We start from the raw sequence: 13131 nt of genomic DNA on the forward strand, positions 1-13131 counted from the left end.
TGGCTACATTTTATTGGTATAAGTTGATACTATGTGCTCTGTTATACCTTTTTGTATCTTTATTGCTGTATTTGTTCTGACTTGTTTATGTGTTACCATGGTGATATACCTTTGCATCTGGTACCTTTTTTTCACAGAAAAGGGGAGGATATCTGCTCTAAATTCACATTCTGTTTGTTTCCCTTAAGAAAAATCACAGGTGGTGACCAAAACATTGGGCTTTCAATAAAATATGTTTTGCTTTAATTATGTGCTATACTTGTTTTATACAATTTTGGTTACCAGCACACATGTATTATACAAACTTACAAGTTTTGTTTCTTTATTTTCCACTTTTTTTAAAAAAAAGTGTGCATGCAACTGTGTATTTCCTTTTTGAACACAGACAATTTCACTTCAACCGTAAGCAAAAAAAGTTGTCCCATGATGATCTACATCCTTAAAAACATTGTTAGCATTTTGTTCCATGGAAAATATTACTTAAATACTGATTTACGGGAACATGTATATTGCTATATTTAACAAAAACTATTTCTTATGTAACCTTAACATAATAAATATCTGAATGAAAAGCATGAAACAGGAGGATGATATAGACAAGCTGTTTGTTGACAGTGTCCTGAGATTGTGTACTTCAACTAGGGACCTCCTAGAACCTATTTGGAGTCAATTGGTGGACTTTGAAAAATCAAAAAACTTTGATTCAAATTTGATCGAATGCGCTATTACTTCGATTCGTACGATTCAAATACAGGCCTATTCGACTGAAAACTAACCTATGCGGCCAAAACAATTTGACTTAATTTCAGTTGGTCTTATTGAATTCGAAATTCAACCCTTGATAAATATGCCCCTTAAACTTGAATTATTCAGTATTACTTCTAAGAGAAAACATACTTTTCATTGTTGTAAAATTACCTTACACCTCAATATAATTTAAGCAATAACTACTAAGCTAGGCTACAAGTTTGCCAGAACTATTTTACTGGTCAATATATATGCTCAACGGTTGAAAGTAAAATGTATAATATGAGGAATGCCATTAATTTTTTTTTACAATTTGAAATTGACCCTTGATATATTTGCCCTAAGTGTAATAAGGTCAAAACCAGCCAGACAGGACTGGACTGGGATTCAAAATAGGTCCTGGCATTCCTAGTACACAGAGGCCCAAGCAGCCCTCACCAGCCCACTTAATAGTAACTTTCTATGGCATCTTACAGCAGCCCATTTGGCATTTGCCAAAACCCACAGATTGCCAGTCTGGGCCTGCAGCCAGAGAATGTTTAGATTGTTAAGTAGCATTGCAGTTTATGGTTAATCATTGCTGTATGATTAAAGATATTCTTCTATATTTACATCAAAATCAGGTTTTAGGGTAGTGCTGTAAAAATTGTAAGCTCTACAGGACAGTCTAGGATACCGATGCACTAAATTCGCCAATTTTGGATATAAAAAAGCAACCATCAGTCAGTAGTCCAGAGCATAAATTCACCATGGTATTAATTTTTTCAAATTTGAATCTTGCATAAAGTCCTTGGATTGGGTGAATACTGAACCAAATTCTTGGATTTTGTATCTCCCTAGTAAACATTGGTTTCCTGACATTAATGGGGTGATACACTTCTGAGAAACCAGAACAAAGTGTCAATGAAGAATGTCTTTGCCTTTAAAGGGGAACTATCACGAAAATTTAATATAAGCTACATCAGCCTTTCAAAACTGATCACCTAACCCTGGTGCTCCAGGGTTAGGGTTAGGAATGTTTGCTTTACACATGAATACAGCTTGATAGAGAAAAACATCAGTACTATCCACTAAAAAGTTGTGCACATATATCTAAGCAGTCACTATCAACCTGTCTAGTGACAGTAGGAACAGGGGCATAAGTCAGGCTGACATATTTGCTAAAGAACAAATAAACTGGCAGACTAAAGAATTTTATGGCAGCTCTGGAATGAAAATCAAATACAAACAGTTGTGAGGCTAGAAACTTGCAACATGAAAATTAGGATTCAGGGAATTGTACACATAAACAAAAAGATTCAGGTTTTCCCCTAGAGCTGCAAGCCCTAGCATTCACACCATACTGTGGTAATTGTGATCACACTAAAGCAGTACAAACCAATGAATGGTGCTATGGGTTATTGGGATTAACTGACATATTTGCATATATTAGGGTGACACATACTTCTTCATTTTGCTAAATAAATATCAGCTCACAGCTGTATAGCACACAAGGAAACAACTGCAGCAGTGAATTCATCTCTTCACTCTCCTGATCCAGATCTGTTATGAGCATGAAACATATTGCTGGGCTGTCTGTCATTGTCTTGCTGGCAATACTACATTGTGTTGCAGGTATGTATGTGGATGATATAGTTTTAAAATACATTATTTGTATAGGATCTTCTCATTTTTTAAAAAATATTTCTTATCCAGTGTTAAAACAAGTTATAAAAATGATTGATTTCAATAGTATAGAATAAGCAATGGTTTCCTATCTAATTACGGCACGACAATGACTGCCACAACAGCAATCAATTCTAGCTACTTTATTACAAGTGATTCCTACATTTATTTCTGTCTTTGAGTGTGAACATAATGGTTAGTTTGTATTGAATAGGGCTTTATTTTTCAGCAATAATTTTTGTGGTTGCTCCAAAGGGGTCTACATCTTGGTGCTTATATGTTTACGTCCTTTTATACATCTTTGTACTTTAAGAGTGAAATTCTAGTTATGACTGCAGGGTCATAATCATAAACTTTTTCTGACACTATATAAAACCCTGGAGTACAGACTGGTTGTAAGAAATGTGTTATATTCTGAAATTTGTAAATCTTCTGTTACTGAAAACTATAACTATTTCTTAAAATATATTTATATATTTAATTTATTGCTTGCCCATAATTCACTATAATTAAGATTTGGGGGATATGTTTGTGTGTACAATTTATATAGTTTTCTCTTGCATTTGAATTGACTCTATTGTTAATTAAAAGTAACTTTTTTGTGCTCCCAGGTTTAAGTCTGGAACCCAGATTACCAGGTGGAAGATGCAAATGTTTCAAACAGACATATCAGTTCATAAAACCCAACAAGCTGACACGGGTTGAATTTTTCCCTCCAGGACGCAGTTGTCCCCAATTGGAATGTTTGTAAGTATTACATTTCCTTTACCACAATATTATATTTTTCTTACACACAGTGAATATTATTGTAATGCACAGAAACACATACAAAGTACTACCTGCATCAAAGACCATCAAAATGAGATTAACTTGTGAATATTGTAGATGGTATAAAATATTTGCTGCTTCTTATATTCCAGAGTAACCCTGAAGAATGGTGATATTGTGTGTGTCAATCCGAAAGCTGGATGGCTGCAACGCCTCATTGCCTATTTAAAAGAGTAAGTTTTGTATATAACTATTAATCTTTAATTATACATTTAAAGGGATACTATCATGGAAAAACATGTTTTTCCAAAACACATCAGTTAATAGTGCTGCTCCAGCAGAATTCTACACTGACATCCATTTCTCAAAAGAGCAAACCGATTTTTTTATATTCAATTTTGAAATCTGACATAGGGCTAGACATGTGACGTGTGCCTGCACTTTGGGATGGAATTACTTTCTGGCAGGCTGTTATTTCTCCTACTTAATGTAACTGAATCAGTCTCAGTGGGACTTGGCTTTTACTATTAAGTGCTGTTCTTAGATCTTCCAGGGAGCTGTTATCTTGTGTTAGGGAGCTGCTTTCTCGTTACCTTCCCATTGTTCTGTTGTTAGGCTGCTGGGAGGGGAGGGGGTGATATCACTTGCAGTACAGCAGTAAAAAGTGACTGAAGTTTATCAGAGCACAAGTCACATAACTGGGGGCAGCTGGGAAATTGACAATATGTCTAGCCCCATGTCAGATTTCAAAATTGAATACAACAAAATCTGGTTGCTCTTTTGAAAAATAAATTTCAGTGCAGAATTCTGCTGGAGCAGCACTATTAACTGATGCGTTTTGAAAAAAAAACATGTTTTCCCATGACAGTATCCCTTTAACTGTAGATATAATTATGACAAAAATATATATCTATATGGATGAATTATCATTTGCCATTATAAACATTACAATGCAATTGTATTTATTGTAGGAAAGGGCTAAGACTTTCACATTACACTGGTAGCACTATAGTAAGTCATTGGGTAGAGATGCTTGTGAGTATAATAGAAGCTACAGCCACTGGGTAGGGATACATTGTGCTGACAATAAAGGCTTCCATTTTTATCCAGCTACAGAAAATGTTTATACAAAATACTAACAAGGATATAGTGAATTTAATTAAGGAGATCTTCAGCTATAGGATGAATTGTCCACTTATAAACAACCAAGCAATGAGCATAGCTCATAGTGGTGGTGGGGAGGGTGATTTACTCTAACAAGCCCTGGTTTGAGTGTATCATCATTTTATTTTGAGCAACAGTGTATTTAACTTTCACACAGAGACAAAACACCAACTACTAACCTTAGCCTTTAAGGCATAACCATAAAACTAGCAGATATGTTTGCCAGTGACTTGCTGACTCTTACCCACAATTAGCACAGAACCGTGCATATGTCTATATCTACTAACATAATATCAGCAACACAGGTGACAGTTTCAGTTAGATCAAGAATATTTGTAATATAAAGTTTAACAGCACAAAATTCCAGGCAAATTCTCGTAAGAAGCCACATAAAGGATTAGCACAAATAATAAATAATAACAGACTTACAATGTCTATAGTCTTTTCACAAGATAAACAATTGAGATCAATTTTAACCCAATTTATTAGGGCTATGACACAGTGTGTATTGTTTGCTGCTTGGGATCAAACCCATTCAGTAATTATTAAATCATATTTTGCATATGTGTTCTTTCATATATGGTGTTTTATAGCACAATAAAGAATTTCACGAACAGGGTAAAAGTGTTAGCCTCTGTATTCCTGTATGTGTAGAATAGTATAGTAACTTTGCATTTGCAAATGTTTTTCTGCCCAGCTATATTTTCCCTTTAAATGTGACTAATTATATTTTTACTGCTTTGTAGGAAAAATGGAGGAAAAAGAGGTGTGTCAGTGGCAAATAGTACATCAATATGAATCAAGTTCTGGACAAAACCATCAAGACCAATGTATTTTATTTAACTCTTTCATATACACAGCAAACTGAATTGTTACATTCCAAAAACAGTATGTTATCAATATATATCAATACAAAACATGCTGAGTGCAATATTTATACATTGTGTTAATTCAATTAAAAAGATAATGTGAATATGTGAATATATATATATATATATATATATATATATATATATATATATATATATGACCTCTGAGTTTGAATATAAAATTTAGTTTTTGCTGTGAAGAAAAAAAATTATATTGTTATTGTTCATTCATCCATTTATTAACAGTATTTTAGTGAGAAATCTTAGCAATGTACTTCTAAAGAGAACCAATGGCAATTTTATGCAAATCTTCTGTTTGTCTGCAATTATATTTGTATTAAAATGTTTTACACTAAAATCTCTAACACTGAGATTTACATTAAACAAATGTTATATAAAATGACACACTAAAAGGCCAGTATAACTTTTTTATGTGTGACTACACTAAAATATAAAGTTACTAACATATTTCAAATCAAAAGGTCAGTTTATATGCCATGTCTTAGCTTTCTGAGATCAACATCAACAACATAACAAATACAAATAGGGATCAAAGGACAATGTCACAAAGTCAATCACTGGCTGGATATTACCATAGTGGTCAATTAGAAATCATTAGCAATGATTCATGACTACTTGAAGAAGCTAAACAGCGCAAGTGTTACAATCTTTTATCGTACAGGGGTTTCACACAACTGAAATGGTAGTGCACTGCCATTATATCTCTGCATCATTTGCTGTGACACAAAATTGAAATGTCACCAACAAAGCATGTCAGGAATGCTGCTGTATAAGGAAGGAGAGCTTACCATCAAATCCAGCAAGGGCTTAAGGTGATACTGTCATGGTTATTATACTATGTTTGTATTATACTGCGTTCCTTGCAAAAAACTCAATATAACACATCAAATTTTCTTTTCAAACTAATACATTTTTATGACACAGCTTCTCCTATTTCTCCTAATGGATGCTATTCTCATATTCACCACTAAGGTGAATGAGCATTTTCAGCAATGCAGACAATTTTTGAGATAATTTTACAGAATCCTGTTGTGTTTGTCATCAGTCATCTCTGACTGCAACTGAATTGGATCACCAAGTTTTTTGTTATTACACACCAATTTTTAATACCTGTGTGGGCTTTCACCTGCACCTCTTTGTGCGTATACTATACATACTGATAGCTGTGTGTTAAATAATGATCTTACCATTATCCACCATAAGGAGTTTACAGGGTCAAACTAAACCTCCAACAAATACAGGTGAAACATACCAGAGTAGATACTATGAGACTCATAAAGCTTGGCAGACCAATTGATTCCTATATCGAGATACACATTTGAGAAAGTAAGATATCAAAGGTGGATTTTAATAGCAATATTCATTTTATTATTAGATGTTATAAAATAAAGTTTTTAACTGCTGCTGCTCTTCAGGTCCTCTGAAGTTACATGACTGGAATGTAAAATCTAGAATAAATTCTTAAATAAAAATAATTACTTTTAATAATCCTATAAAATAATAAGCAAAGAATAATGTTAGAATAAATCATGGAGATAGCATGACACATTGTCTAATCTAGTTATATATTTAATATTTAACTTAAAAGCATCCAGTCTCTAGAGTGCCCATTAGTGATGCACTTGCTGACCTGCAACATATGGGCCATGCCTGTCAATTTGACAGGATTGATTTCTATGCACTGGCAACATCAGGAAGACAGAAGGATACCATGATGAGTTCTATATAATAACAGTTACTTTACATTAACCCATTGTGAAGTTTGGGGGGTCACAGTGGGGTTTTCCACCAGACATGCAGGCCACTCCAGATTGAAGGTAAAACAGTGTTTATTTTTTCTCAATTCAGGTTTAGGCTTTCAGCAGCAAACAGTTGCACAGAAAACAAAACAGCTTCACTTCAGCAGTATATAAGTACAAACATAAGAATAGCTTACTTGCCAAACATATAACATCCAGTCTTTAGGGAATGAATCAATTATAAATAGGCTGTAGCTCACCTTTAGTACATGTAGGTGGATTCTCCTGCAAGGTGTTCTGTGTCCACACCCAAATTGATACAGTCAGTATTATAATAGAAAGCAGGACAAATCCAAGGCAGTAGCTATGACTGCAAAGTGCTTTTATTGGGGAAAAATGCTCCACAACATGTTTCGGGCGTTATCAAGTGTGTCTTTAGGGAATGAACTCTCCAGTCTTTTTAGAGAGACAGCATTTTCTGTTCAACCCAGCAGTGAGTTACCACTTGTGCAAAACTTCCACCCACTTTCACCTGCTGCTCACCTCCATTAAACACCCCTTGGATGTCCAGCCCACCTCTGACTGGTTAACACCATGGTGTCTCTTAAAGAGGTAGTTTTAAAACCTAAAGAATGGGGATATAAACCGGTCATCTACAATATATCCCCCCAGCTTCTACACCATGCATTTAAGAAAGTTCTTTTATAGCTACAATAAGAGGAGCCAAGCTAACAACTAAGCTAAAATATGAGGAGCCATGATCTATAGCAGAGGTCCCAACCTTTTTTACCCTAGAGCCACATTGGCGAGCAACAGAACGATTCAAACAGTTCCTGGGGGTGCCAAATATGAGCTGTGATTGGATATCGGTTGTCTCTATGTGGACTGGCAGTCTACAGGAGACTCTGCTTGGCAGTACACATGACTTGTTATGCAACTAAACTTGCCTTTAAAACTGGAATTAAAAAATAAGCACCTGAATTGAGGCCAATGGGAGCAACATTCAATGGGTTGGTGAGCAACATGTTGCTTGCAAGCCACTGGTTGGGGATCACTGCTCTATAATGACAGGTATTGTAGTGTTTACAAATTTCCTAGTTTCTCTATATTCTAGAACATTTGAATATTGGTTCCTCATAGCTCTGCAGTGGAAAAGAAAAGAAGCTTTGGGTGAATGAATAATGCACAGAAGAAATCATCAGCAGGAAGAGAAATACAAGTACAATGTCCAATATTAGAAGCAGTAAAGAGAACTCTTCTAATTTTGTCCTGCTTAGGAAACATGAGAAGCCAGACAAAGTGAGATGGTGGCAAGGGAGCCAGTCTGTTATGGTGTTATAATTGTACAATGAGGCAAGGTGGTAGCAGAGTAATCAGTCTGTAAATATGGTATAGTATGCATAGAAAGATGAACCTGTAACTGCCCTATTCATTGCCGTGATGTTAAACAAAGGGGTACACTTCCCCTGTAAATGAAATGCAAGCCCCATGCATTGAGGGATGCTTTTGTTTTATAACACCGCAGAAAGGTGCCTGTTCTCTCTAGATTCCTCAGGTGTCATGCTACATCAGGTTTGGTTAAAAGGTACTGAGAAACTTGAAAGTACAGATCAGCCACAAATAACTTTAAAAAACGAAAATGAAAAATAAATGAGAGTGCCCTCTCATAAATGCCACTCCTTGAAAGGATAGAAAATATTATCAGTATGTATACTTTGGTTCACCACTCTGGAATTTTTTCATATTGCTTTAACTTGAACACGCTTTTTTGGGAACAAGTTAACAAAGAATAGTCAAAGGTTTCCTACGAATACATTAAACAGAACAACAAAGCTTTTGTTGAATAATCAAGCGGTGAGCACATTATTTCATAACATTAATTACACTATAACATGAGATTTGCCTGTGCTGAAAACAATAGTCGATTTAAGATCAGATTTCTCCTGAAATCATCAGGGCTATGTTGAATAAACCACTAATTCATCAATATTATTTTTAATATAATAATAACAACAACAACAACATTTTCATTATTTCTTCTGTGGAATATTATTGTTTTGAAACTACTAAAACAACAGACCAAGGTGAATGCCATCGTTGATGAGGGGGAGGGGTAATAAAAATAAAATGGTTAATGTGGGATTGTGATGCTTATGAAAATCCAACACCACAATGTATTCTAGACTGTTGCACAAATAGTAGCTGAAGGGGTTGTATGAAAATGAATAAATTTAAGGCAAACTTGACATATCTTCACAGCGGGTCCTCATTTATTGCCTCCTTATGTTTAATGTGCTGTGGGTAAATATTATTGTTTATAATTTCCAAATAAAGCTTCTACTTTGTTAGTGTAAAGTGTAATATTTCCAACAGGAAGAGAAACACCAAAGCATCCTTAGTTTCAGGTTGGAAATGTTGCATCCACCGTGCAGTGGTTTGTTGACCAACCAGATATCAGAGCTGTCTTTCAAACTCCTTGAAATAAAAATGGGACTTTCACACATTTTTCATGACATTCCATGGACTACTTATAGAGAGACCTCTACTGCCAACAAGCCTTAAATAAGAATATATAATGTTCTAGTTTCCAGAACTGTGTGCTCTTAAATGAGGTAACAATGAATGCATTTCAGCCTGGCTTGCAGATGTAAGCAGATCTTTTGATCTTAAAAGTTCTTACTCATAGACTTTCTGGTGATTCTCTTTCAAGAGAATGGAAGCAGCAGGTGGCGATTACAGGTATTTTTTTCAGACTACTGATATAATTTTGCCTGAAAAGTATCCTGTCTGACATTACCCATATGCTCACAGGAAGAAAAAAAAAGCCTAAGTAGAGTTGCAAAGTGGCAGAGCAGGGGTTATTATTATGAAGTTTGTTGTGAAACAGAACGGCGTCTTTATAACAAGAAGTTCATACAAAAGGTCACCAGATCACCATAAATCCATTGAAGAGTTAATTAGGTTTAACAACTATAAGCTGGTTTTATTGAATACCTCATATTAGTTCATGAAACCTCTGCAGCTCCACCTTACTATATAAACATGTTAATTTTATCTTCTAAATAATAGAAAATTGGTAAATAATTAGTTCTCATAATCTAGGATCAGTCAATGTATTGTATAAGTAAAGTAAGGACAAGTGCACTTAGTGTGAACTGAACTACAATCTAATTGAATTTGTGGTTTTAGGTTTCTCTTCCAGTGTTTCTCAATTTGGACTTTTGAGGGAATGAATATTTTAGACAAGCCATTGTCTCCTTTTATCCAGACTCATTCTTCTGTATTTGGATAGTAGGCTGATTTAAGAACAGGAAAGAGAGAGAGAGAGCACTTGTTCCTGCCAATAAAATAAGTAGAAGTGGTAGAAAGCTTGCCTCACATCATATCTAAACATATTTATCACCAAGGAAAATGTAATATCAACCATAAGACTGCACATTCACTCAATAGCCTATGGGGCTGTCCAGAACTAGTAATTTCAGGTGATCCCAGGTATTCCTGTCTGACATTGCTCTTGAGAATGCAAACATGAACCATCACTAGCAGGATTGTCAGAGCTCACTACCTTATTTTGCAGACAGCACATTACCTATTCAGATGAATAAAAGGCAATGGCCACTTGTTTAAAGTTCATAACTGTATCTCAGCAATGTGCCCAATGTAACATTGCTTAACTGGAACTGTTAATTCACCATGTAAAATTCCAAGTAGAACAAATGTCACTATATGGTATGTCTACAGTAAATAATAAAGCTATTGTATGGTGGGGAATTAGTTCCTTTTTAATCAGAAGAGCCAAAAGCATGCCTACTTCAGCAAAAATACATTTTTTTTCACAGAACATACAATGCAATATCTACACAACCACGGGGTGATCACGAGTGAAATTTGTGTTTGAGTAACACGTTATTCTTTTGCCTCCAGATGAAATTATCAAATGTAATGATTTGGTTGACTTCAAAATTTATCAATACAACATTACCCTATGTTTTGTGTGTTTTAAACATTTGTTATTGTTTTATGTCTGGATGGTAAGTTTTATACTTTTATATGTACATATTTACATTTGTTTATATTATTCTCTTTATTTTTTAATTTGCTTTCTCTTCTGTCTACCAACTGTGGATTCATCCACTGTATTTATTTTCACATTTCTTATCCCACTTGTTCTGTATTGTTATTTATTATTTTTGCTATTTTTTCCCCGCTGCTTTTATACTCCCTCATTGCATATTATATTCTGCTCTCATGTTGCCATTTCTCATGAATACTTCAATTTTTTTCTACTCTTCCTTTTTTTCCTCACTTTTCCTATATCCTCCATTTAATTTGATTTTGTTGATTGATGCTCTAATCTTTACTTTTACATTTTAGATCATACGCTGCGGACAATGGACGTTTATTGGACAAGGGCCACATCAATGTGCTAAATCCTTCCTTATCCGACTGGATTTTCAAACCTGTCTGATTGATCTCTGACAGATTTTCAGCCAGATGTGGGTCAGACAGGCCTTACACAGGCAAATAGACTGACTGACTTCGTCTGGAGGGGCCAAGTTGGCAGCATTTATTAGTAAGGCCACCTTAAGACTTACAGGGGCTCATTTATTTACGCAGCGCAGCGCTAAAAAGAGCGCAGTGGCCTTACATTTGCCCAGCGCATGCGAGTATTTAATAATGTAGTGCACGATACCTTAACAGTGCAATTTGTGCGCTAATGTAGACACAGACAGGTGCGACGTGTGAAACTGCGTATCAGCTGTCGCAGTGCTTATAATAAATTGTGCGCACAGGAAGATACCGCAAAGGTAAGGATTAGTTGTGCTCATGTATGAATGCGCTGCTTTAATTAGTTGCGTCACATATTGTGCATATTGCGTTCACTTAGACGCATCTGCATTTGTTTCTGTGCTAATATTTGTTTGGTTGCAAAGGTGTTTAGCCTACCTGATACCCTTAAAGGAACCTTGGTCAATATAAACATGTTGGGTGGAAGGCGTGGTTAATATGCACTTTACAGGGGTTGTTCATCTTTGAGTTAACTTTGAGTTAACAAACATCCCCACCAACAGCAGCACCATTGTATTTGCCAGAACCCAGTTTAGCAGTGTGGCTCTGCACACATATATAAAATTCTCTTTTAAGCAACATGAAACGCAAAAATGTGAATATACTAGCGCAGCTGGGCAGGAATGCGCATTTTGAAGAGCGTTACTATTACGCCACGAAGAGGCAGTCGTAAAAATTGTGGTGCTGTTGCCCGGGTGCAGTTTTGCACATATACAGACGCAAATCTGCGACGGCCGCAGTGCAAGCGCATTGTAGCCACGCCCACAGCCACGCCCCTAACAACCACGGCATCGTTTGCGACATAAATGCCCAATCTTTTGCGCAATGCGCATAAACAAAACCATCGCAAAAGCTCTGTGTTATGCGCAATATCACGCAAATATATTAGCGATCACGCTTGTGATGGCGCAGACAATCTTTGCTTCCACTTATGCGCTGCGTTGCTTTAATAAATGAGCCCCACAGTATGTTTGGCTGAGCTTGTCTGTATGCCCATAGGGAGGGCTTTGTGATTGTCTCTGATGTGCTATGTGAAGATTTTAACATTGGGGAATGAGGGTGTCCTTAACCAAAGCAGACTACAGGACATGAACTTATACATAGTGCGTTCACGATTGGATAAAGTTATTGATTCCTGAACAAAATAACCTTAGCATAAGCTAGAAACGAATTGTCCTAAGGGTCAAAAAGAGTATTGGAATAGTTTACTTCTTTCTCATATAACACATTACATCTGGATATTTCAAGCGTATGACCTCAAGATATACATTATTTTTCCAGCCAATACATAATGTGTATGAGGCTAGTTAACCACAGTCTTACAATTTCTCTTGGCCCCAAGGCAGCTGTTGCCATGAGCAGTAACTAGGTGATTGTGGGCCTGGGTCCCCTACAGTCTGTTTTGGATCCCCATACCTTAATTATCCTTAAAAATAATTTAAATATTAAATGAACCAATAGAATTGTTTTGTCTCCAATAAGGCTGAATTGTATCTTATTTGAGATCAAGGTACTGTTTTAATATTACAGTTTTTTTTATAAATTTGAGTTATTTGATTTAATAAAATATTCTCAATGGTTTTAAAATT

The 13131-nt window shown here is 35.6% G+C and overlaps 1 protein-coding gene across 1 annotated transcript; it reads left to right on the plus strand.

The window, feature by feature from the left end:
• Positions 1–2219: 2219 nt before the first annotated feature.
• cxcl13.S (C-X-C motif chemokine ligand 13 S homeolog) lies at positions 2220–5324 on the plus strand. Its single transcript, XM_041577589.1, has 4 exons — positions 2220–2361; positions 3024–3159; positions 3333–3413; positions 5091–5324. Exons 1-4 carry the CDS (start codon positions 2295–2297, stop codon positions 5140–5142), a joined length of 336 nt encoding a protein of 111 aa, XP_041433523.1. The 5' UTR covers positions 2220–2294; the 3' UTR covers positions 5143–5324.
• Positions 5325–13131: the final 7807 nt, after the last annotated feature.

This window comes from Xenopus laevis, chromosome 1S, assembly GCF_017654675.1.
Source record: "Xenopus laevis strain J_2021 chromosome 1S, Xenopus_laevis_v10.1, whole genome shotgun sequence".
NCBI classification, from domain to species: domain Eukaryota; kingdom Metazoa; phylum Chordata; class Amphibia; order Anura; family Pipidae; genus Xenopus; species Xenopus laevis.